The sequence below is a fragment of the Morone saxatilis genome, unplaced genomic scaffold (assembly GCF_004916995.1).
Source record: "Morone saxatilis isolate NCDOM2014 unplaced genomic scaffold, NCSU_SB_2.0 Contig22, whole genome shotgun sequence".
In the NCBI taxonomy this organism is placed as follows: Eukaryota; Metazoa; Chordata; class Actinopteri; family Moronidae; genus Morone; species Morone saxatilis.
In genome coordinates this window covers 17,911,259-17,935,531 of record NW_023339785.1, presented here as the reverse complement: position 1 = coordinate 17,935,531, position 24,273 = coordinate 17,911,259, and the positions used below count along the sequence as shown (strand labels likewise).

Genomic DNA, 24,273 nt, shown 5'->3' with positions numbered 1-24,273 from the left:
TTTGTGTGATTTTTATGCACCAAGACAAATTCCTTGTACGTGTAAAAACTTACTTGGCAATAAACCCAATTCTGATTCTGAATTGGAAAAACCTTGTCGTCAAGGTAGAAACTTTACATGGTGCACTTATTATTGTTGGGCATTATTCACATTTCATCGTATTAAACTGTTTGTCCAACGTAACTTGTTCTCTTTATGTTTTACAATGTAGTTACTCCTTTGTACTGTGCGATTATGTTTAGCATGAAACACAATTTCACAATTCCATTAAGGACGTTTATGCATTAATGCTAAATATTTCACAATGCATATGAGAGATGACTACTTTCCCCCACTCCTATAAAAGATGTTGTTTTTGAGGGTCAATTTCTGAGTCTCCATTGTATTGGAAAGCTGCAGGTCCAGGAATGCAGTACATGCTTAGTAGCTGAATGCAACAGACTGTAATTTCTATCGCCCCGAAGATTTTGGGAGAATTGATTAGTATGATGGATTATCAGACTAACTCGGCCATGTATATTTTGCCAGAATAGATCTGGAAGTTTAGGCAGACCGTTGCCTCTGACTCACACTATTTTGTAATAATCTACATTTTTTTTTGTAGTTATTTTAGTAATAGTAACCCAAGTCATATTCTCTGATTTATTTAAATCATCTTATTTTGGAAATTCTGTTATTTTTAAATGTATCTCCACCATCTGAGTGCACCTGGTTGTTTTGACAACAAGCTTATCTTTCATCATACTGAGCTCCAAGGACCTCGGAAAATAGAGCAGTGTAAGCTTCTACAAGATTCCTCTTTGTTCTTCTAAAGCGTAGTAGACTAACACCTGAACAAAGTGGCTAAAAATGTATCACACATTTATTTCTAAGTAAGTAAGCTAACATGCCAACCATACAGCTTAGATTCTAACCAAATTTGTGCCCATTTCAAAAACACAACACTTGCAACACAGCCTGAAATTTAGGTTTGTCATGTTTTCAGCGATTACTGTCACTTTCATTAAATGTTTTCTTAAGCTCTTTTACCCTGTGATGACAGACCTTGTTGTGAGTGTGAAGTGTTGTGGTTGCAGTGTTCCCCTCCGTTGGTGTGGGCAGAGTTCCAGAGACCTGACAGTTTGTGGGCTGACAGGAAGGAACTCGGGTCCCAATCCACAGTACTTTGCTCCGGGTAACCGTTCCCACAGCTCTGAGACTTACAGGAGGAAGAGTGTGACAATGGTACCTGAATTAAAAAAAAAAAAAAAAACAGAACAACAAACCCCAAAAGGTTAATCATAGGGCTGTCTACAAGGCTTACATTTTGGCACCAGTGGCACTAAGTAACTGCCAATATCACCTTGGGAGTGTGACAAGACTAGCCAACACATCTTATAATCAATCGTAACTAAACAAAAAACTAAATATTAAAATAAATCACTGCAGGGTGCTGTTCAGAAATCCCTCTGCGCTGCCTTTTTTTTTTTTAATCTATTTTTATTATTAAACTTGAACACCATGCTCACCTACAGTCAGGCTTAAGTATGACGATACAGTAAGATCGTAATAAAATTTGCATTCCATGTAAAGTATTTATGTAACATCAACCAAGAAAGCAAAGGTAACAACTGCTGCTGCTTGCATACGCCACAGAGACACAAATAATAAGTTACTTCTGAAGAGACATAAAGTAGACTACATGTTTAAACTTATTAAATCCAAGGTGACATTAAGACAGACAGATTTATATAGTGAGTAAGCGCATACAGATGGTGAATAGCGATGAGATTCGACATAAATGAACACAGTTTAACTAAAAAGTAGTAAATAGAAGTCGTGAAAAAGATACAGACATATGACCCAAATCAGTCCCCTTTTATTTACCGACGTCGGCTGCTCCTGGGTGCTCCGCCTCTCCTCCTCTTCCACACTCTTGCAGCAGCTCTGACATATCCACAGAGGCACCTCTCCCAGCAGGGACTGAGACAGCGAGGGCACCGCATCGGCAAGCTTACGACCTGGCGCCTCCCGCAATAAGGCCTGGGAGAGTGCAGGTACAGCATCAGCCAGCTTGGTCCCATGACCCCCAGGGAGCCCGTTCACGGAGCTTGCTCCCCAGTCCTTAAATTCACGGTGGCACAGGAGGCAGCAGGTGTGCATAGGCTAGACAGAGAAAAGGAGGACATGGAGGTCAAGTATTTGCTTGTTATTACCAGTTAAAGTGTGATCAGAATAATGTCTACAATATCTGACAATTCTAGCAATTACATGTGTTTGCAAATACACTAAGTTGGTCAGTTTATTAGGTACGCCTAACTAAAACCAATGTAGTCTGATACAAAACATCCTCCAGTAAAAAAAAAAAAAAAAGTTAAATCAACGCCTTTCTAAAACAGTTTAAACAAAACCCAAACAAAGTTTATTGGTGGTATTTATTTCACCTTAATGTAGCAAATAAACTGTGACAGACAGGTACACAGATTCTTCCCAGTATTTTCTGAATATCACATACAGTGACACATTTTAAAGATCCTCACCGTTTGCACAAACACAGTTCTGCCAAAAAAAAATACATTATCATTTCTAGTAAGGAGACGTGTCTAGACAGGTATGTTACACGGGTGGTATATACTGTAATAACTCAATCCAAGCGGCAGTCAGACAGCTTATACAGGCTCAGAGGTCAGATGTAAGGTTAGCTGGTCCACTCGTACAGTAGTAACCCTCAATTTAACCAGCTAACGTTGAGCTAAGCATCACTGGCTAATGACTACAAGCACTGAAACTTTGAACCTCCTCCTGTTTCACTCCGACAGAAGAGTCGAATAAACAACTCGATCCATGTCAGAGAGAGTGAGCTACCGTAATTACAAAAACAAAAAACAAAAACCCTTATCTCGTTTCCAGCCACACTGGCTAATTAGCGAGCCACTGTGGTTCCTGCAGACGGGTTCATGTGTAGGCAGTAAGCACGTTTGCAGCACGCTAGCTGGAGAAGATAGCCCGGCTAGCCTCCTGGCTAAGGTTAGCTGGGCGGGTGAAGAGTTGTAAACGCTGCAAATGGGACGAGCAGCCCGAGGCACAATGTCACCTGCCCGGCGGAGGAGACAGACTTGCAACCGAGCTGGCCTCCGAGCCGACTCGTTCTGCTCGCGAAGTTGTCATTTATTTAATTAATTAACACATCAAAACGACGTGGGAGCCTCCTAACATCCACGACTACTACACACAGATTAAAAAACAGCCAGCCAGCCAGCCAGCGGATGCATGTAACTTCACCTCTCTCCCTCCCTCCCTCTTTCTCTCTCTCTCTCTGCAGGGACCACCAAGCTACAACAACACAGTAATAAGAAATAAAAACACAATGGAGGGATGCTTGGGTTAGCAGAGAGGGGTTAGCTCGGAGGATAGCTAGGCTAACCCTACCTGGTTCTGCCTGGTAGTGGCCAACCTATCCAGCCCAGCATCTCCTCCTCCTCCTCCGCCACCACCGCCAGCTGCATCGCCGGGAGAAACTGGGCTCTTCGGTGCGGTCTGCTGTCCGGGCACAAGCTCCTTCTGGGCGACCCCTTGCTGCTTGCTTTTCTTCCTTGCCATCGCAGCGGCGTTTGTGATGCGCTTTGGCCAAGTTTGCACCAGTTTCGAGGATTTTAAGAGCACACTTTCGTTTCTTCTCGGACCTCGAAATGTTCTCTATCTCCTCCAGTCAAGACAACAGTCAATATGGCGGAGGACTGGCACACTCGGGGGTTCATAGGTTAAAGATACTGCTGGCAAAGAGGCTTCACTGCTGTACGGTGGCTGCGAATGGAAACCCGATGCAGGCAGTGAAGCCAGACACCGACATGTTTAGTGAGGGCAATTCCTTCTCCTCCCACTTTCGTCTGTGTATGAAAGACCTTCTGCTTTTTTAGTCCCAGCTATTCATTCAAGCATATTTATACAGAATATCATTTTTATACCACGTATGTGTTTATAATATGGCCACATTTTAAGTCTATTAAAACTGTATGCAGTGTAGTCATGTTTTAAATATTGGTATAGATAGAAAACTGACTGTAGACTGGAGTTGAAGATGTGTTTTTTTTCCATCGGTAGTTGAGGAAGAGTAAAATAAAACATAATAATAACACATGTAAAAGCATTTTTTTTTTTTGTACAACTTGCTTTGGGGGTTTTTCATACAATAGGGGCGACATATGCATAAGCACATGGAAATATCGTGGTTAACTAATATAATAAAATGTAAAAATAAAGGTGCCGTGAGAGGGAGGGGACGGAGGCTTGACAATGACGTTGTTACGTTTTCTGTCGATGCCTTCAGGTGCTTTCGGAAATCGTATAAACGTAACCTAAATGCACCATAACGACCCAGCCGTGAATCCATTATAATACGAGTCTCCCCTTGTTATAATGTTAACGTTAAAAAGTGTTTATGACTTTATTATTAGTAAGAATATGTTATCTATCATACAAATAGGTAGGTTATTGCCATATGCACCCAGACTGTCTGAACTCTAGGAAAAAAAATGTCACACTTAAAAAAATATGTTTGTTTTGCGCAATAAATCACCCAGTACACCCTTTTTTTGTTTCACAAATCAAACCAACAGAGGTCAACGCTTTAACACCCCCCTTTGTTATGATTTTCGCCAAACCCCTGGTGCCCGGTGTCCGAGCTTTACGTGGAACACGTGAAGGCAGCAGCGTCAGTGTTCGCCTTCTGTGGATTGAGGACGTAGCACAGACACACAAGCTTCATCCACTTTCAGGCTGCTGTCGCTCGACCCGCAGTAGGTTGTTTACCCGCTTGTTGTTTTTATTTTTAACAAAACAAAATAAAAATGGAAGGACACGTTTGCAACATCCAGGTGCTCCTTCGGGCTGCCGAGTTTCTGGAGAGGAGAGAGCGAGGTGAGTGTGTGTTTTTTCTCCTCTTCTGACTGTCAGTCTACATGGGAGGAAGTTGGTTATTGTTAAAACAACAAAATGCACAATGAAGCGACAGTAAGTGTTCGTGCAGACTGTAACGCAGGTGTATAATGCAACGAAATGCCCTCGAGAAAAGCATCGAGATTGTTACTATAAGGTTATGTTAGATGTTTCCCATTTGACTCAGTGACCTACATATCGGTGGCATCATTGTACTCAAAGGCGCCAATCTGGTCCAGTTTGAAAATGAACCCGAGCGGCGCTGAGCGCTCATTACAATGAATGAAAGTGAGGCCGGAAAATAAAGAGAAAACAATAGTAAAAGTGTCATTTCATGTTTGCACGCTGTGTGGGGGATTGGGTCGAGTAATTCTGCTAAGAGAGGATGCAGAAAGTTATTTTATGATAGTGAATAGGTGGCGTGTGATGGCGCCAAAACTAAAACACAGAGCGTCCCAGCTGATGATGCTGATGACAGCCGTCGAGTGTTTTTTAATATCTTTCCTCATCCTACAGCTTAGGAACAGATAGTAATAGATGTTCATTTTGAAGCACAAGGGTTCACTTATTGTTGTAGTGGTGCAACTTTACATTTAGCTCTGCACATCATTTCATTTTAGACTGTTTTCCTCACAAAGCTGTGTTTTTTTTTCCCTCCCCTCCCTGCACAGAGGCAGAACATGGGTATGCTTCAGTCCTGCCTCTCAGTCCAGATCACCATGATAAAAGGAGCAAACAGAAGAGCAAGAAGATATCTGCGGGTGGCAATAGGTGAACACATTACATAACAGATAACTGACAAGAGGGTGTGGTTGTGAAGTCTGACTTTCACTTTTGATGAGAGCACACTGAATACCGGCAGCTATTGTTTATGAGTGCAGTTCAAAACTTAACACATCGTCTCTTTCTGTAACCGCAGGTCAGTTCACAACGAGCTGGAAAAAAACAGGTGATGGAATATTGTGTCATAATAAACAAAAACAGTTCATAGCTGTGTTGTAGCAAAAGTGACGTTTCTTATTTTTGGTCAGAGTTAAGCCACGATGTTACATGCCCTGTTTTCACATCCATTAACAGCGTCATTTGTTGCTTGTTGTGCTTTGTAGACGAGCTCAGCTGAGGCACTGCCTGGAGCAACTCAAGAAGCAAGTCCCTCTGTCGTCCGACTCGATGAGGAACACCACCCTCAACCTGCTGAGACGAGCCCAGCTTCACATAAAGGTAGACCCAGCTCTCGTGTTATCGCGCGGCCCCGTGCCACTGAATCCACAGTGTGTAGGATTTAGTGGCATCTGGCATTTAAGGTTTTTGTTCCTTTTCTTTCTCCTTTCAGAAGCTGCAGGAGCAGGATGAGCGCGCGGAGCAGGTGAAGGGCCGCCTGCGCTGGGAGCAGAGAGAGCTGCGGGTTCGGCTGGAGCAGCTGCAGAGAGGCACGGAGAGGATGAGGAACGACAGCCAGGGGTCGACCATGTCCTCTGAGAGGTCCGACTCCGACAGAGGTAGGTGCCCAGTCGCTGTACTGCCCAAGCCTTTGCTTTTTAATGCTGAAAGTGTGAACGCAGCTTTTGGTTCAATAAGCACAACTTTATAATGTTTTAGATTTTTATTCAGGCACATTCAAACCATCCTAATTCTTAGCTGACACGTTTTTGTTTAGCACACATTTGTCCAGATACATTTTTTAAAGTGAGATCGGCGTCATCAATAGTTGGCAAAATGAGTTTTATTTGACACTTCTGAAGTTTTTTTTACAGTTTTATTTCACATAATGTGTGAAATATTATGAGAAAATATTCTTGTTAATATCATGATATTGATTGTAATCATGTCCCTCAATGTGACTAGTGTATGTTGACAGATTACCTTCTGCTAATGGATTTGATCTTGGGTTGGTTACCTTACAGAGGACGTGGAAGTTGACGTGGAGAGCATCGTGTTTGACTGCTTGGACTCTGACGGACTGAGCATGACACACACTGATGCAGACCACTGTTACTCCAGCATGGACAAAGCCTGGCTATGACAGCATTAAAACCTACGGTAACTTATTTAACGTCACCAGGCGGACAGGAAGAGGAGAAAACATTCCAAAAAAACAAACAGACGAAGAGAGAGAATGGAGGAATATGTTACTGTACAACCGAACACCTTTTTTCTTTTCTACAGAAGGAGTAACTTTTGACATCCTCTTTTCAAAATATGTCAGACTACAAGCTAAAACGATACAATTATGAATGAACTGTGTCCATTTGCACTGAATAGCAGTTAAAATCACTGGGCTGGGATGGATGTAACATTACGCGTACATATTTTCCTGCATCAACCATAAATGGCATTTCTTTCCAAAGCCATGAGTAAAAAGTGAAAATCCAAATAAGGACTTTTTATTCAAAACTCTTTTAACTTATTCTTTACTACAGTATGTCTATACTGAATTCTGCCTTAAAATCAGATTTGGTTTAGTATTCATACAGCTTTTCTTTAGCACTAAGTTCATATTTCAGTTATGTCATGTGTAACATGCACTTAAACATTAATCTGTGCTATGTTTTGTATTATTGTCCTTTATGTTAAGTTCAGTCATGTATTTTGATCTTTTTCTTCTGTTGCACAAAACGTCCACACATTGCACTTGTTTTGTCTCAAAAGGATTGTTGGAATATCAAAATCACAACCGCGAACAGATATTAACTGGTTATATTTGCACATTTTTATCCGTGTCAAATATTAATTTGTACACAATTCAGTCTGTGATTAAGTGCAAGAATTTTGATGCCTGTTTTTAAAGAGAACTTGTGAGAGCATATGGAGAGCGGTCGAATTACGGTTTCATTCACTGCTAATATTAACCGGTATGTTTCTTAGAAGTGTTCTCTTTCACAGCTGTATACTTCATTGCTTGTGCATTTGTCAGTATAAATGTTAATTATGCATGCAACAAATTCACCACAGTCAGGCAGATAATGTCTACTTGTAAAGATTATGCCATATTACAAGTATGTATCATTCATTGCTATATATTTAATAACTGAAGGTGCTGTTTCCCCCTTCACTTCTGTATATGCAAGATGCCTTATTATCTTTTAATATTATGTATGCATTCATCTGTCTCTCCGCCCAGTAATATTATGTAGCATTTTTGTACTGGTGTAAGCTTTTTTATTGAATAAATATTTTCTATATTTATGTGCCGTTTCTGATTTGTTTTACAGTAATGAAACTGGTTGCTTTTGTTATCCATTGGGACTGGAACAACCAGAGAAGGATTGTTTTATATTAATCATTTTTAGAGCTAAATGTCGTATTTAACAAGAAAAAAAAAAAAAGACAGGAAAGTGCTATAGCAGAAATGTTTGGTTTTTTAAAAGCCATTTAGCGACCCCTCAGATGTGTCCTGTAACCCCTTGTGGGTGTCCCGTCTCCCAGGTAACTATACAGAGATACCACTTGTTCAAAGACATAACACGATGGTTACAAAGAAAATGTCCATTTATTGACAAGCTGATATTTAATTCATACAATAAGAGCAGATTGTTGCATGGGTTGAATCATCGGACCTAAGCTGAGTGTACAGTACAAGGTATCATTTTTGCCTTTGTACACACATTTTTAATTAATGCAAAGACACTGATATCCATTGCAAATAGATCTTAACACAATATTAAGTATGTTAATTTCTTATCAAGCTATGATTGCCAACAATATGGACCCTTCTTCTTCTTGAACTTCAACTTGAAGCAATCAGTCTTGGTAGGATGATTAAGGTGTGGTTGGGTGAACTGAACTAAAACGTAACATGATAACAAAAAAAAACATACAACTGAAGGAAATCATACACAATAATTTGCATCAATCAGATATTCTTCGTTATGCTAATTTTAGCTTCTGGATAAGAAGCTGGTAATAATACAAAGTCATTACAAAATAACATGTCATACTCAAAGGAACTGAGTAAAAAGGAACTGAGTAAAAAGCAAATGGTGTTGATGGGCACAGAGGTTGACCAAAGGTCTGAGGAACAGTATCAAGGTTGGTAAAGTGCTATAATCACTTTATGGCACCCAGAGCCATATTCAACCATTCCTTTCTAAGATCTCCACCTGTGGTTAATAATGAGATGATCTGGTATCAAAGGTACAGTGTATTCAGCGTGACACAAACAGGGAGGCTGGAACAGGCTCTTGAACCCAGCTCAGGCCTTTTATGGTCCACCCACCATTTCAGTTCGATGCTTCCTCACAGAGGTGTCTACCCATGACCGGGATCACTTTCTCTTACCTCAGCTGAACCATGGGGGGGTAAAGATAAATCGGTCCCAGTATCAGTGGCAAAAGAAGCGATGATCTATGTAGCTCGTCACACATATTGTTTCTTCTGGGCGTGTGAGGCAAGGTCTTTGGCTTTCTCTTTAGCTGCCAGTGCCGTCTCTCTTGCTCGCTCTGTAGCAGTTTCTGCTAAGGTTCTAGACGGAGTTTCACCTACAAAACAAATCACAAAACATATTGGTTAGAATATTGGATGCAAGTTTCAAATAGTGAAATGAAAAAGAAGATTACTTTATAGACTGATTTACTTTTCACATATCCCTCCTAGTTACACAACTTGCTATGCTACCCCTTTATAGTTCTAAATTGTGTAATAAATAACAGACACAGCATTGCCTTACAGCCAAACTACATATCTTAACAAACAAAAGGTTGTATGATTTGGAATTGTTTGTACCTTTAAAGTAGTAGTAGCCAACCTTTTTCTGACATATCCCACTTTGAAAGCTGTTAAGTTAACCTTTACACGCAAGAGACAAGAGGCTCTCCTGCGTTATTGACTGATACATTACTGATGTTTTTGCTTAATTAACATAACCCAGTTTCCACCTTTATTCAATTATGTCAAACATTTGTCCATCTTGTACTGAACATCTGCTACCCAGAATCTAAATAGCCCAGCTAGCATCAGAGCTTCTTTCACAGCAGATATTTAGACTTGAACAGGAAAAAGCACAGCTGATTAAGGATGCTTTTCATTGCAGCAATTAATGCAAAACAATGCATTCATAATTGAACAATTTACCCTGCATTTTGGCCAGCACATATTCAAATCCTTTCATGGTCTTTGTAACACTGGTCTTGAACCTTGCGAGACCAAATTCCTAGAAAGAGTAGACACAAAGTCAACAAAGAAAGATAACAAAACACCTAGAGAACATTGAGTCAACAACCTGTTGGGCACATATCACATATTTAGTAACGTGTGTTTTTCAGAGCTTGACAACAATAAAAGGCCACTCAGATTCTGTCATAAATCATTCGGCAACGTAAGTCTTGGCGGACAGCTTCAACTGCTCAGCTGTTGCATCTTTACACTCTGGATTATGTTACCAATTACAGAATGACAGATAGGAGTTGAGTCTCCCTTTTAGATGCCACACACCGCTTTCCCTGGAATTACTGTAGCACTCCACTTTACTCTACTAACCTGAATAGCTCGAGTAAGCCCGTAGACAGTGGAAGATATCCAAGCTTCTCTTTTTATCTCTGTCCAGCTGCCATTCTCAGGGTTTATTCGGTACTCGCACCTCTCTTCCACGGACTGGGACAAAAAAAACAAAACAAGCGAAAGCATCATGAGGCAGTGTTATTACTCTGTGCGATGCTGGGTGTCTATGAAAGCAAACGCTGCGGTACCATGAGGCGAGTGTGGCTGATGTTCCACGTGAGTGTGGTCATGGTCCTTTTCTCAGGGTCCACAATAGAGTCCTCAATGATGTACGCTGAGCTGGACATTTGCTTTGGAAGGTACCGCTCCATCCAGCGAGGTGCTCGGCTAGTTTTGGTCAACAGGCGTCTTGAAATGAGGCAGTTGGTTGGAGTGACCTCTCGGAAAATTATGTCCTCGGTCAAAACGTGGTTACTGTGGAAGAGAAGACAAAAAGCTACGGATCACAACCTGCAACTAATTCATTATTTTCATTATAAATGCTTCTGTCATATATTTTCTTCAATTAAATAATTAATAATCGTCAGAAATGGGAGTAAATGCCCATTAAACTCAAAGTGACATCTTCAAATTGATTGTTTTGAATTGACAATATTATAAACAACAACAAATACTCACACGAGAGACTGAACAAGTAACAGTTTGGCCTAATAATAAACTTCAGAACGATCAATGGATTATCAGAACGGTTGGAGATTCATTTTCTGTTTGATCGGTCAGCTAAAACTGCAACGAACAATTATTTTTACAAGTGATTAATCAGACGATTACTTCCTTAATTAATAAATTCATATCTTGGTCTAAAAAAATATATAATATTGACAGTCTAGAACTTAAAGATATAAAATGTATTATCACTAAGAAAACTATAAAATATTGAGGGATGAGTGTATTTTCTGTACTTTTGCTTCCAAAAAGATAAACAATGAATAGTTTAATATATATATATAATATAATATATAATAGTAAGATTTTTGTGATTTATAAATTGATCAATCATTTCAGCTATGATGTGTCGTCTGATGAAGGTCTGTTTTATTTCAAGTTAGACAGTAAGCAGGAGTTTTTCTTTTCTAGCTATGAACCACTACTCAACCTTAAAGGTGGAAGACATAATAAGACGTTTTGCTTCAGTAAAAATAGCAATATCATACTATAAAAGTAGAAGTATAGAGTCTATAAGAGTATTAAAAGTGAAATTACTCATTCGGTAGCTGTCGAAATGTTATATCCAATTACTGGATCACTATTACTGACAGTGTGTCATAGTTTATCAGCTACGTAACCATATTTTTAGTATATAAAGTCACAAGCCTTTAAGTAACTAATGACTAGCTGTGACATAAATTCTGTTAAGTACTGAAAATAACACACCACTGTTTAACCTTCTCCTGATAGAAGTGATGAGCCACAACCACATGTGTATAAAGAAGTGTGTGCAGGGCTCAGAGGTGAGACTGTATGGAGACTGGTGGCCCCTCACCTGTAAGGGTTGGGATAACGTTGCCAGAAAGCAACACAAACTTGGTCCCAGGAGCTTTTGAGCAAACCTGCGCAGCAGAAATACTTCACCATTGTTCCGTGTGTTGGATCCGACAACACCCTGTGGAGAGACAGAGCAAACAAAACCAGTGAGATGGCAACTAATGAGAGTTTTTAAATTAATAGAGCAAGACGACCCCGAAAACACACACACACACACACACACACACACACAAAAAAAGACTACGGGTGGATAGAAATGAGGTTTGTTTAAAGAGTTTATAACCGGTAATAGAGACACACACATCTTCCCGAAGTTTCTCAGCTAAATGCTACATGACAGCTGTCCGGCCTCACGTTACCTCACAGATACCACACCGAGTCTTCACGGTGTGGCTCACAACTGCGGGGCTAACGTTATAAGCACAGACTGATGGACATTTTAAAACAGCGAGTGGCTAAACACATCACATCTAACGTTACTGTCCCAGCTGTCACGTCCGCACTCTGTCGCTTCCTCGTTAGCATGAGCTAGCACGTAGCACGAACTCCATGAATGAGTGGCACCGCGTGAACCCCGAAACAGCTTTGACCCACATTCAAAAAGCAAATCCGGAATTTAATTTAATTTTTTTTTGTTTCTTTTTTTTACCTGTATGTCGACAACAATCAAAAGAGGAGTATTTGCATTTTATTCGCCTGTCCTGGCTGACTTCACCGTGCGGCCACTCTTCGACTCATGTCAAAACCCGAGAGGTCAAACATTGACGACAGATCCGGTGGGTGGTGCAGAAGCGACGCCGACTCTGAACACTAGAGGGCAGCAGGCGACTGTGCAACAATGCCGCACATCCATTTTCTTACCTCAGGGTTTTTGAGCACTCACACAGCTGTGGGGTTGATGTGATATCTCTCTTTTGAGTTTTTCCCCCATTGTGCACTCAGTGGAATATAAATCAAGCGATGTTGGTTGATTTTAAGAATGGAGTTTGTCTGTTTTTTTTTTTTTTGCACTTTTTCATGTCAAATGTCATGTAATGTTGTCAGAACAGCTGTTTCATCTGTAAGGCTACACCCAGAAAACCTTCAACCTTTCTTCAAGTTAAAGGATTAAAAACTAAAAAAAAAAGCCCATTATGGTTAATCTGACCTTGTTCTGCCATTTTTGGAGATGTATCACCTTTAGCACACTTTATACTGGAGGACAGGTGGATAATCTTTTTTACGCATGCTAAATTCATCCCTGAAAACTCCTCTAGTCTGCAGCGAAATCTTCACACATTAGCTTTAATGCTCAATAGGTCTAATCCCATGGGTCTAAGGCTCAATGTTTGTCTGCTGGTAGTCCCGATAAAGGCTTAGAGCTTCTATAATAATACAGCACATAAAGGAATATAGACTAAGCCAGGAAATCAGTAATGTGGGTGTCAAGAACCAGCAATGCAAACCTAATACCTGTTTCCTCTGCTGTAAAATGAATCACACTGCATAGGACACTTGATCATTAAATGCTTTATTGGATGGTATTTGGACCCAGTTTTTTTTTTTTTTTTTGTTGCTTCATTCAATACAATGTCTGAGAGTTTATGCGTAGGACTAACCTCAGTTTTATACAAACAATAACTTCATTGTTTTTATGTCCCTCTATGTTTACTGTCATCCCATTCATAGATGGGTTTTCCAGCTGTCAAGTTTGGGGAGTTAAAGTTTATCTTTCCTGTATTACCTCAAGTATGGAGAGCATACCACAGCACGGACTGCTACCCCGAAGGTTTCGGGTAGTCTTCATATGGTGCTTATAGTGTTTAATGGATTTTGTAATATGTCACTATTTGCAGAATTACTATGAAACCAGACATGATCTGACAGACATTTACCTTACTTAAATAATTCACTTATCCAGGCTTTATTCAAGCTGCTTATTTGACATGGAGGCACAAAATGTAATTTCCCCTTCACTCTGGGAGTGTAGTGTGTGTAGTGATTTATTAATGTTCCTGTGTTCAATAAACAAAGGACACTTTAGCAGCTGAGTGTAGAGTTGCATGTTTTGACTTCTACTAAATCCCCTTTTTTACTGCCCACATTCTGTAATGAAGATATTAAGAACTTGTTGCTCTCACTTCACACAGTTCATTGGTTTTCAATCCCATTCCTTTGGACACAGAGACCTGCTGGTCCGTCTAATTAGGAACAGCTGGCTGCCAGGTGAACGCAATTTCTTCCTGGTTGGACAGAAAATCAGCGATAGCCTCCTCTGGATTCTTTGGACGTTGATTGAATATTACTGGCTTGAATGTTGGAAGTGTTTCAAATTGCATTTGGATTAATTAAGTGAAAATCATCCAAATGCTTTAGACGGCCAACAAATAGAAGAACAAGCGTGAAGAACTTGTTCTCGCAGTCACAATAATTCTCTTCTAGCCTTCAGTAAGTATGAACACATTAATAGCCCCAGATAAGCAATTTATGCAATGGAGTGCATAATTCATTGGACATTACTTAACAGTTCAGCATTTACAGGAAACACATTATACATTGTACCAAGTTAATTAACACCATAGTAAACACCATAAACACATATTTGAATAGCTTTCACAAAAGAATTTTCACTAGTACCATTCACAAAGGAAAGACGAGCCTTACATAAAGCAATTTGCATGCAAAGCTTTTTTGCCCTCTCCAATGACATAGATACTCAAATTCAGACCATTCAAGTCAAAAGGCTACTTTTACACAACAAGCACCACATACCAGAAGTGCCTTCAATGTGATCAGTCATATTCTACAGGATTTTTAAACTGTGTCAATCTCATACAGCAGTTGGAGTGTGTCCACCATAACGACTGGTTAGAGTCAGCCTTCTTGTGGAGCGTGTCCTGAACGAGCCCTCGGTGTGGAAAGAATCTGGCTTATCCTCACAACGGAAGACCATGAGGAAGCCATTCCTGTAGTTTTTATTCATCCACCCATACAGGAAAGGGTTGGTAAAAGTCGAACACATAGCTATGATATGGAACACTGTGTATATCAGTTTGTACTCCTTCAGCCTAAGCGCCAGGTCCAGATCACTGGCCAGCTGAATCACATGGAACGGCAGCCAACAGATAGCAAACACCACCACCATCAGCGCCAACATCTTGGTGGTCTTTTTGCGGCGGTTGATGCTGTCGTTACGGCTAGATGGGCTGATATGATTCTTCAGTTTGACCCAGATGCAGATGTAAGCATAACTGATGATGGCTAAAGGTATAATGTACTGTAGGAGCAGCATTGAGAGGCTGTAGATGACTCCGTCCCTGCTGGTCCCGTGGGGCCACTTCTCAGAGCAGACAGCGATACGCAGGTTGATGGAAGGGATCTCTTCATGACGGTACTCTCTGAAGATTGCCAGGGGTGCTGCCAGGACAGCAGACATAGTCCAGGTGGCTGCCATGATGAGGAAACTGCAGTGCCATGTGAGGCGCCGACCAAGGTGAAAGACGATGCAGCGGTAACGCTCCAGAGCAATGACAGTCAGGGTCAGGATGGATACATGCACACTCAGGGCCTGGGCAAAGGGCACCATGTGGCATAACAAAGCCCCAAATTTCCACTCATCTAGCAGAGTGTAAACCAGAGTAAAGGGCAAGCAGAGAGTGTCCACCAGGAGGTCTGCCAGGGCCAGGTTAGCTATGAAGAAGTTAGTCACTGTTCGCATGTTTCTGTAACGAAAAATCATGTAAATGACGAGAGCATTCCCCAGCAGCCCCAGTAAAATTATTAGGGAATAAGCTGTGATCAGGGTGATCTGGACCCCAAGATGCTTGGTGATATCAGTGTGGAATCCAGGGCTGTATAAATCTGTGCTGTTGTTAAATAGAGTCCAGGAATTGGTTTCACCAGCCTCCCCTTCGCTTGTGCTGTTGGATGTGTCTGGTGGGCTCATTTTATCGGAAGATGCCAGATCGAGACTGTGCCGACACCTGAGGAGAGAAAACACATTAAAATAAAATCATTTTCTGACACAAAGCAGAATAGTATTCCCAACAACAATTCCAACTATGAGAACAAAGGTAGTCCTTGTGAAAAACTCTTAAGCTTAAGATTGTTTATTTATTTTCCCACTTTTCTCTCCAATTTAGAATTCCCAACATCCATGATTTGCATTTCCTGTCACTGCTCGCCATGTGGGATGCACATGGTGTCACTTGTGGTGTACCCTATGTGTCCTTACGTATCCCCCTCTGTGCAAGTGTCCAAAAGAACCAGTACAAGTTTCTGATGCAGTAATAAGAACATGATCCCACTGCCAGTTGGTTTCACCTGAATGCCTGACCAAGCCAAAGGTACCACTGCTGGGAATTGAACCTTGGTGGTGGGCTGGTATTTTAACCTCCTGAATTCCTCCTGGTCCATTCACACTTTTCACACAATAAAATACCTCCTGTCATTTAGCGGTGGACATAGAAATGTAATTCATTTTCAGGGTCTTCCTCCTTTTCAGAATAGTATGAACTGCCATAACTTTGACAGAAATCCAATTTCTAATGAAATCTGACTAAACAGAACTAATAAAACTGTTTCATTATTCTCTTCATATCACCAGGACAGGGTAGTTCACATTGTAAATGTCATACCGTTATTAAAGCTGTTCAGTATTTAACTTGAGTAAATGAAACATTCCAATTTAGAAGATAAGAGATTTATCTCATGAATGCAGTCTAATTATTAGAACAATTACCTAAGATTGCATTGAGGAATTGGGATTTCGGAACTGCTAAGAAACTGAAAAGTGCCTTTCAGTAACAGATGATAATCAGTGGAAAATCAGCTTTCTTTGTTGCTCCATATTGTTCTAAAAACAGACCGTATAGCTACCTATAGCTATTCATATTAAAAATGTCTTTGCCTTGGTACAAGTATAGGTTTGGTTATAGGATCAGATCAGATCCAATCAGAAATACTTTAATAATCCCAGGGGGAAATTATTTAAAATTTGCAAGGGACATGAACACCTGTGCCATTATAAAGGCTAAAGGGAAGTGATGAAGGAAGCAATGTGATCAGTAGGAGTCAGGCAGTTCAAAGCGACATCATTAAAGCCGTAGTCTGCTTGCATTCACAGTCTGCATCTCAAAGGTAATTTTGTGTGGTATGCCTAAATTCTGCCTGAAAGATGGCCCATGTTACACAAAAGAATTCTCTCATTTCAGTAGACTTTCTGTTGTTCATTATCTTGCCATTTCAGTCAATTTACCCGAGAGCTCCTGCTGAATAAAAAGGGAACATTTTGGCGTGCTAAGTATAAAAAAAATACTTTTAGTGTTTGACTCTTAAGTAACTGCTAAGTCTCAGCTTCTTCATTAAGCAGATTAATTCTAATTACATTAAGTGACATTAGATTCAGCCAGAGGCTTTTAACAAATCCACAATACTGCGATTTTTCAAAGGATTTCATTTCTGAGTGTTAAAAACTGGGCACTTCTGTAGTTTTCTGTGTGCTCACAGGCTTTCTTTAAATTACAGAGACAAGCAGGACACCATTTAGTGAGAGGTCATCTCTTTGGTGACAGACAATCTTTGGTTGCTCTGGGGATCTTGTAGCCTATTTTCTGACAGACCATTGCACAGGCTATAGTTCACTGACATCTTTGCTTTTTCATTATGCTATTGAAAATTGAATATTTTAGTGTGGAAAATATGGAATAAATGTATTTTTCTGAATTTCTGTGTTTCTTTATTGTCACATTTATCTATATGCTACATGAATCATATTTCAAGCAGCAAAAGCTCTTGAGAACAAGTGTGTGTGTGTGTGTGGATTTATCAGAAATCAGAACCACCCAATCAGCCTTAAGGTTCCTCAAGATTTATGTAAACAATATCAAATATCACGTGTGAGGCCTATAGGAGAAGAAGTATTAAGGATATAGAACACACACACACACACACACACAAATGACTTGCACTATAACTCTGAATCCATAGGGACCACTGCAATTGTGGTTATGACAACTACAGTGTGACACTGCCCATAAACCAAAAGGCTTGAACAGTCACTCTGTCACCAGAGTAGACAGCCACACCGGAGCATTAAGGATTTATCAGGCAGACTGCAGGCGACATATGCACTTTGCAAAGCATCAGTAATTTGTCAAAGCACCCTTTTCTGATCAGCGATGGTAATCCAAGACTGGAGGCTTGTGCCACTGAGAAATCTGTTATCATACACCTGCTGGAGCAAAAAGCACCGATACAACCGGATTCTAGTGAACTCTGCGCACTGCCGTCAAATTATGATGAGACACCTAATTCCCAAATCAAAATGCATTGATGCTTCGCTCGTGCGTAATTTGTCGCCATTTGTTTAACTTACTGAATAGTGCGCATTCAAATATCATCAAGTGAGCTCTCAAAGCTTATTCAACCGACTAGACAGGTGCATATCGTTCGCCTCCAACACAAATAGTCTCTTGTGCTATGTAATTTGGACACTTGTTCATCCTCCTTTTCAGATGTTCCTCTCATATCCAAATTACGCACATATAATAGTTTCAGTAACTACAAGTTACGCCGTTACAAAACAACGTTTAATATCTTTAATGCCAGGGATACGTTTTGGTCACTAAAACAGCCTGGCAATATCCATTTAAAGTCTAAATAAACGCTATCCACATATCAATGGACTCACCTTCTCAACTATATCTCCTTTTGCAAACGAGTCCTCACTCGAGAGTGGCGTGAAACAAGGGGGAAAATCCCGAAGCTCCTCCCAAGCTGTAGCGCCTAGTGCGCATCTTGTGGCTCCAATGTGCGTTCCTGAGGCAGGTCTACAGGATTCAGTGTGAGCGTCCACATCAGTGCCAGGGACTGTCACTGGAGATCTGCGCAGGGATTTTCGCTTTACAGATTACCCATTTAAACGAGGCATCTATGTTTTTTCATTTACATTGAATTACACAGTAAATAAATTAAATTAAAATATCACAGAGTGCCATTTAAAGTGCCAACGCAGAGTTACGTCACTGAGTTTATGACATTTTGTTTTTATCTCTATTTATCATTCACTTTAATCCAGGCAGGCTTTGGATTTTAAAGCCTACTATTTCTTCCTCTTGTTTGTGTGTATAATTTGGAATGAACTTTGGAACAATACAGGATTATAAAGCAGATCCTCCTCACATATTGCTCCACATCACTGTTACAACTGATCTAATTTCAGCAATCAAATGAACACTATTAAAACTAAACTGTGGCACAGCTTCGTATTGTTGTGCAACAAGACAGTGTTAGTTGCATCAAACCGCTGTCAGATTTTGTTGAGTGCTAAGGAAAACAATAAAGACACAAATCTCTCACAGCTCCTATCTGTCAGCTCCCATGACTTCCTAAAATAGATTAAAGTTCTTGGTGATGGGATTGTTATTTTTAGTTTAAGCTTTAAGGGCAGTATTTGGTGCCAAACAAAACACATTAGTTCATTTGAATAAGGTTTGGTTGGATATTTCAATCAATACTTCAGGATTTGGAGTGTGTCATTCAATTCTCATGGACTTTGAATCAATTAGGTTTTATTGTATTGTCCCTGGAGCCATTGTCCCTCATATATTGTAGCAAAGCAAAATATAAAAAAAGTCTAAACTTACTACTTACTAAGCATACTCAAAAATGCTTAGTCGAAAAAAGGTTTACGCAAAGGTTACCATAAAATAAATAAACAATTATAATGAATAAACAATTGACATGTATTTGCAGCCCCCATGACTCTGTTTGGAATGAGTTCACCTCATCTGACCTTGGTCATTTAAAGATGTAATGGGAATGTCATCAGATAATTGAGGACCTGAAACGCACTGTGACTTGAAAGTAGACATAAACAAAAGAGCTTCAGCCACATTGAAAACCGCTGTCACCCACCAAGAGAATGTTTTGTGGTTTTAAACATGAGAGCATGTCTCCCTCGAGACATAAGAGTTGCCTTTCACCATCCCAGCTCAGATTTACTGTTCATGGAGCAGCACTGTATGAGACCCTAGGATCCTATTGGTGGGATTTTGTTTGATGAAGCAATAATTGGTGCACTGATTGACTCAGCAACAGAGATTACCCTTATTGATCGGGGCATGCTGCCTCTCAAGCCTCAATTTATTCTATCAGTTGTGAGAGCCGCCCCACCAGCCCCCATGTGCACCGGGTCCCTTGGCAGTCAAGGTTGACAGTTCTCTCAGCCCGGCTTGCATGCATTACTGAACAAGGATTTCTGTCCTAGCCACAAACTTACTTATCTCCAGCAGGTTCTGAGAAGTGGCGAGGGGGTTTTAAAGTGTGGCCATGGAAGAAAATTGTTGTACATTTATGTTCATCTACCTAATTAGTAAGCTCTGTAGGACTCCCCTCCATATGGCCGGGGATCCTGTATGGTTCACCACTCTCCATCTGATTTCTGTTTCTGTCTATGTCCTCTGAGAGCACTGCTGCCGCTGATCTGATGACATGATCAGAGACTGTGGCGTCCTCCCGTCTCACAGCCTCAAAACTCAGTGCACACACTACAAGGATTATGTATCCTCTCTCCTCTATGTCTGTCAGTCTTTCTGTGTGTAGACTGTGTGAATTAATGAACGTGTGAGTGGATGACTGACACACTCCTTCGGCTGTCAGTGTTTCTCACACAGGTTAAATTTGACAGGTGGAGAACAAAGCCTAATCAGTACATCAGTCCTTAATTCTTCAGTGAATCAAAATATTGATTGTAAAAGGATGGACACTGTGAAGTACTCAAATTGGATTCCTGGGGTAAACATTTGTGTGGGATGCTCCAATTACACCCCCAGTGTACTTTCCCTTTATTCTAAGAAGCCAGTGTGTCTAGGGAAGCAAAACTGATTAAGGACACCAAGGTCATGATTTAACAACATGAGAGGGAAGTTACGTAATTACAGAGACACTTTACAGATTTTATACCACATATTTTCTGCCTGTGAAAACAGTTGTATATTACTTAATGTGGCTCTTGGGCAGGGATATCAAACTGCTGGCTCGGGGGCCATTTCCAGCCCTCCGTCCCCCTCTCTCTGGCCTGCAACATGATATAAAAATGTATAGAAACATTCTCTTTGCATTTTTTGTTCAGTATGATGTGAGTAATATGACATTTTCAGAATATATGAGTTGAGTTTGAGACGCTTGCTCAAGGGGGACCATTTAAAGTCTGATAAAAATGTACCCTTATGACGTTATCAAGGTTTGGAGGTCACTCATTTTTGTTTTTGGTACAAACTGGAGGTGTGGCATTTAAAAGACCTGTGGATTTATAGGCAGGGAAGTTCAAACGAAACACACTCTTGAGTTGCATTATGGAAAATGTAGAACCCAGTTCTTGTTGAAACTATAAACCAGGATATCTCAACCTGTGCTCCTTTGATGGTGGCTAGTCCAGATTCCTATTTGAACTGTGATTTATTATGCAGATTTTGCAGTTGTGCTCACTGCAGCTCCTCCAGTGAAACAGAGAATGAGTCAACCAGAGAGGAGAAAGTAACTGACTGTTTGCTGTGAAACACACCGACCAATCAAAATCGCGTCTGTCTTTCGGCACATGCGCAGTAAACTTGTACGTCTTGTTCCCCAAAACAGCAGCCGAGGGAGGAGAAAGCAGATGGAGGGACTGTGAAGTACCTGGCCGCACATTTACGCCGAAAAACAGACAACGTAGGTTCATCAAAGTATTAACAAAAAGTTGCTTGTAGTCACTATGTAAGAAATGTACATTTGTTTCGCTTTATGCTGCTTGAAAACACGCGGTTTACTGGCTGCTGTTACGGTAGCTAAACGCTAGCAAGTATCATGGCAGGAGAGTGAAACACAAACAGAACATCTGACCAAACGTTGCTTCCACCATACAAATCACCAGCTAGCTTATAGAAAGTCCCGTGGTGTGTCAGCTGATTCCTACTCCTGCTCAGCGACATTTACACTTGAACTAATAGCTGTCGTTGTACTGGGAGCAGATCATTAGTAGGCTCTAGTTTTTTTATTCTCTGCACTATGTTCTGTTTATTAACCTGGGGCTGTAGAGGAGAGGTGACCAACCCACTCTGCTGGATCCATATTTGGCCCAATGATTCACTTAATATAATGTGATGCACAGCAGGAAGTTGTTGCTGTACAATGTGAGCTTTTATTTATTTTATTTTAAGCTGAATTAACACAATCTCTCCCTGTCTCTCTCTTCCTCCAGGCTTTTGCTTTCACTTCCTCAGCGTGGACCCACTCTTTGGGATAGGAAGCTGCCCTTTCGCCATGGCTGCTGCCGCTGTTGCCACGTCTTCCAAAGGCAGCCTGAGAGAGGACCTGACGTGTGCCATATGCTGCGATCTGTTCCGGGAACCTGTCATGTTGGCCTGCATGCACCACTTCTGCAAACCCTGCATCTCCAGGTACTGGAGGGGCGCTCAGGGTCCCGTAAGCTGCCCACAGTGCCGCAAGGAGTTCAGCACCAAGCAGTTTCATACGAACTACCTTGTGACAGCCATGGTGGAGAAGGTCCGGGCCACCACTTCGGACTCTTACATCAAGAACCTAGAGGTGGGTTCACGCCTCCGCTGCGTGTTTAACCACGATGCTGCTGGCTGTCTTCCATGCCTTTATTCTTGGTCAGCTGGTGTTTGGCAATCTTAAACAAATAACCGTGGGCTCTAAAGTAAACCGATTGATTAATAATGAATGTTCTGTAACCTTTGAGTTATATAAGTTGAATACAATTGTATTGAATGTTTCACTCCACATCTGTGTTTATTTCACCGTAGCTCCACCCTGAATATATCTCGTTTGAATGGCTCAGGGCAAAGTTCGCTCTCCGCTCCCTTTTATATTACTTGGTATGACAGGATATATGACTTAAGCACAGCAGGGGAACCAATATACACTGCCAGAATAATAAAACCACCTGTACATAATCTAATCTAGAATAAATCCTACCTTTGTCACTCTTGTTAAATTTAATTGTGTTTCATATTATGTCAGATTATTTATTCAATTTTCTGTTGACAACTGTTATAACTTAGTTATTGTTTCTGAAAGAATAGTTTAATATTCTGGGAAATTCTGCTTTATTCACTATCTTGCAGAGTTAGATGAGAACATTGATACCACCCTCTCAAGAAAATGTAAGGCTAAGACCAGCTAACCTCTTTTATTTATTACAAAAGTAATGAAATCCACCTCGAAAGCGCACTGACAAACATGTTGGGTATTCTCGTCGTGGCAGTTTTGAGAACCAGTTATGTGTGTGACTATTTCTTGACTGGGTGCAGTCACTTCCTGTCATCTCTGCTGGATGCCTGCCAACCTCAAGGAGACGTCAGGAAGTGTTTATGATATTTATCCACCTCCTTTATAAAGCATCTAAAACAGGTGGACAAAATATTGGAAGCATCTTTGAATAAAAGGGCTGTTAAATGAAACAATAAAAGAAATGACTTCCTCAGAACAGTTGATTCAACACTCAAAAAGCGCCTCAACTAAAACAGAACATTTTGAGGTAGTGATATTTATTGCATAGGACATTTTTTGTTCATTTTTTGCTCATTCAGCAGTTTACAGTTGTTAACGAGTTCCTTGATTCTCGGCACAGTCTCTGTATGTGTCACTGTTTCTGTCCTTACTCTGATTTGATTCGCATATTGCTGTACAGAAGCAACTGAAAGAGACTTTGGAGAGCCATCGCTTGAAGAAGGAGGCCTTCATCAACAGTATTCGCAGAGACAAAGACAAGATGGATACCATAAAGGTACAGTCCGACTGTGGGGAAGTCGAGGGATGGCAGCACTTAACAGATAAGAATGCACATGTCCCTCTTTAATGGCTGTTTGCAGTATGTTACTGTGCATATTTAGTGGTGTTTGCAGATGTGGTAAGTGACAGTTTGTGCTTTGATATGTAAAACATAATGTTCTTGTGCTTTGGTGCATAAATGCCTTTCTAACCTCTGACCTAGTTGGATGTCAAATATGCATAGGAAACCTTTACTCCTCTACACTCTTATGTTGACATGGCAGTGATTTTGCCACTTTTGCTCCAGCAGTGAATTAAACTGAGAAATTGAAGACTGCATCATGCCATTTGACCAAAAAAAAAACCCCACATCTAATAGACAGATGGAAAATATGAGCTTGAGTTTGGTTGTGCATGCTGTGCTGAGATAATCAACAGGAAATCTTTCCCTGCTTAAATAGGCTGTAGTTGTTTGACACAGATCTTTGATGTGGTGTAGCTTAATTAACACTTTCTCTCTCTGTGGAGATGTGTACTGTTGCATACATTTAGAGATTTAAGGGAACAAGCCACTTGGCAACAACATAGTAAACTCTTAACTCTGTCCTCGTCCATTGAAAAATG

At 40.7% G+C, this 24,273-nt stretch overlaps 5 protein-coding genes across 5 annotated transcripts in view; 2 read left to right on the top strand and 3 right to left on the bottom strand.

Annotated features, from left to right (window-relative positions):
• The window catches only part of fam193b (family with sequence similarity 193 member B), a 9,421-nt gene extending 5,677 nt beyond the window's left edge, over window positions 1–3,744 (bottom strand). Inside the window, exons 1-3 of the mRNA XM_035669593.1 lie at window positions 3,409–3,744; window positions 1,867–2,145; window positions 1,045–1,228 (exon numbers count right to left, since the gene is read on the bottom strand). Coding sequence (XP_035525486.1) covers window positions 1,045–1,228; window positions 1,867–2,145; window positions 3,409–3,579 — 634 coding nt within the window. The 5' untranslated portion in view covers window positions 3,580–3,744. The remainder of the gene's footprint in view (window positions 1–1,044; window positions 1,229–1,866; window positions 2,146–3,408) is intronic.
• Window positions 3,745–4,638: 894 nt separating this feature from the next.
• On the top strand, window positions 4,639–8,100 carry mxd3 (MAX dimerization protein 3). Its single transcript, XM_035669594.1, has 6 exons — window positions 4,639–4,896; window positions 5,586–5,685; window positions 5,834–5,863; window positions 6,021–6,135; window positions 6,248–6,413; window positions 6,819–8,100. The coding sequence occupies exons 1-6, from the start codon at window positions 4,827–4,829 to the stop codon at window positions 6,935–6,937; spliced, it is 600 nt and encodes a 199-aa protein (XP_035525487.1). The 5' UTR covers window positions 4,639–4,826; the 3' UTR covers window positions 6,938–8,100.
• A 285-nt stretch (window positions 8,101–8,385) lies between these two features.
• On the bottom strand, window positions 8,386–12,655 carry prelid1a (PRELI domain containing 1a). The gene is made up of 6 exons (XM_035669903.1): window positions 12,545–12,655; window positions 11,894–12,013; window positions 10,599–10,824; window positions 10,390–10,503; window positions 9,985–10,063; window positions 8,386–9,392 (listed from the first exon to the last, which is right to left on the bottom strand). The coding sequence occupies exons 2-6, from the start codon at window positions 11,983–11,985 to the stop codon at window positions 9,271–9,273; spliced, it is 633 nt and encodes a 210-aa protein (XP_035525796.1). The 5' UTR covers window positions 11,986–12,013; window positions 12,545–12,655; the 3' UTR covers window positions 8,386–9,270.
• A 799-nt stretch (window positions 12,656–13,454) lies between these two features.
• On the bottom strand, window positions 13,455–15,857 carry npy7r (neuropeptide Y receptor Y7; the record flags this gene model as incomplete). The annotated part of the gene is given in 1 exon segment (XM_035669449.1): window positions 13,455–15,857. A coding segment is annotated over 1 exon segment (1,116 nt). The 3' UTR covers window positions 13,455–14,704.
• A 5,620-nt stretch (window positions 15,858–21,477) lies between these two features.
• trim105 (tripartite motif containing 105) overlaps window positions 21,478–24,273 on the top strand; it is a 5,296-nt gene continuing 2,500 nt past the window's right edge. The window contains exons 1-3 of the mRNA XM_035669568.1: window positions 21,478–21,585; window positions 22,115–22,461; window positions 23,570–23,665. Coding sequence (XP_035525461.1) covers window positions 22,177–22,461; window positions 23,570–23,665 — 381 coding nt within the window. The 5' untranslated portion in view covers window positions 21,478–21,585; window positions 22,115–22,176. The remainder of the gene's footprint in view (window positions 21,586–22,114; window positions 22,462–23,569; window positions 23,666–24,273) is intronic.

Coding starts and splice junctions, on each gene's coding strand:
- prelid1a (XM_035669903.1), bottom strand. CDS start 11,985: ATGGTGAAGTATTTCTGCTGCGCAGGTTTGCTCAAAAGCTCCTGGGAC. Junction 10,825..11,893: donor CGTTATCCCAACCCTTACAG/GTGAGGGGCCAC, acceptor TCTCTTCCACAG/TAACCACGTTTTGACCGAGG. Junction 10,064..10,389: donor GGCTTACTCGAGCTATTCAG/GTTAGTAGAGTA, acceptor TACTCTTTCTAG/GAATTTGGTCTCGCAAGGTT.
- mxd3 (XM_035669594.1), top strand. CDS start 4,827: ATGGAAGGACACGTTTGCAACATCCAGGTGCTCCTTCGGGCTGCCGAG. Junction 5,864..6,020: donor AACGAGCTGGAAAAAAACAG/GTGATGGAATAT, acceptor TGTGCTTTGTAG/ACGAGCTCAGCTGAGGCACT. Junction 6,136..6,247: donor GAGCCCAGCTTCACATAAAG/GTAGACCCAGCT, acceptor TTCTCCTTTCAG/AAGCTGCAGGAGCAGGATGA.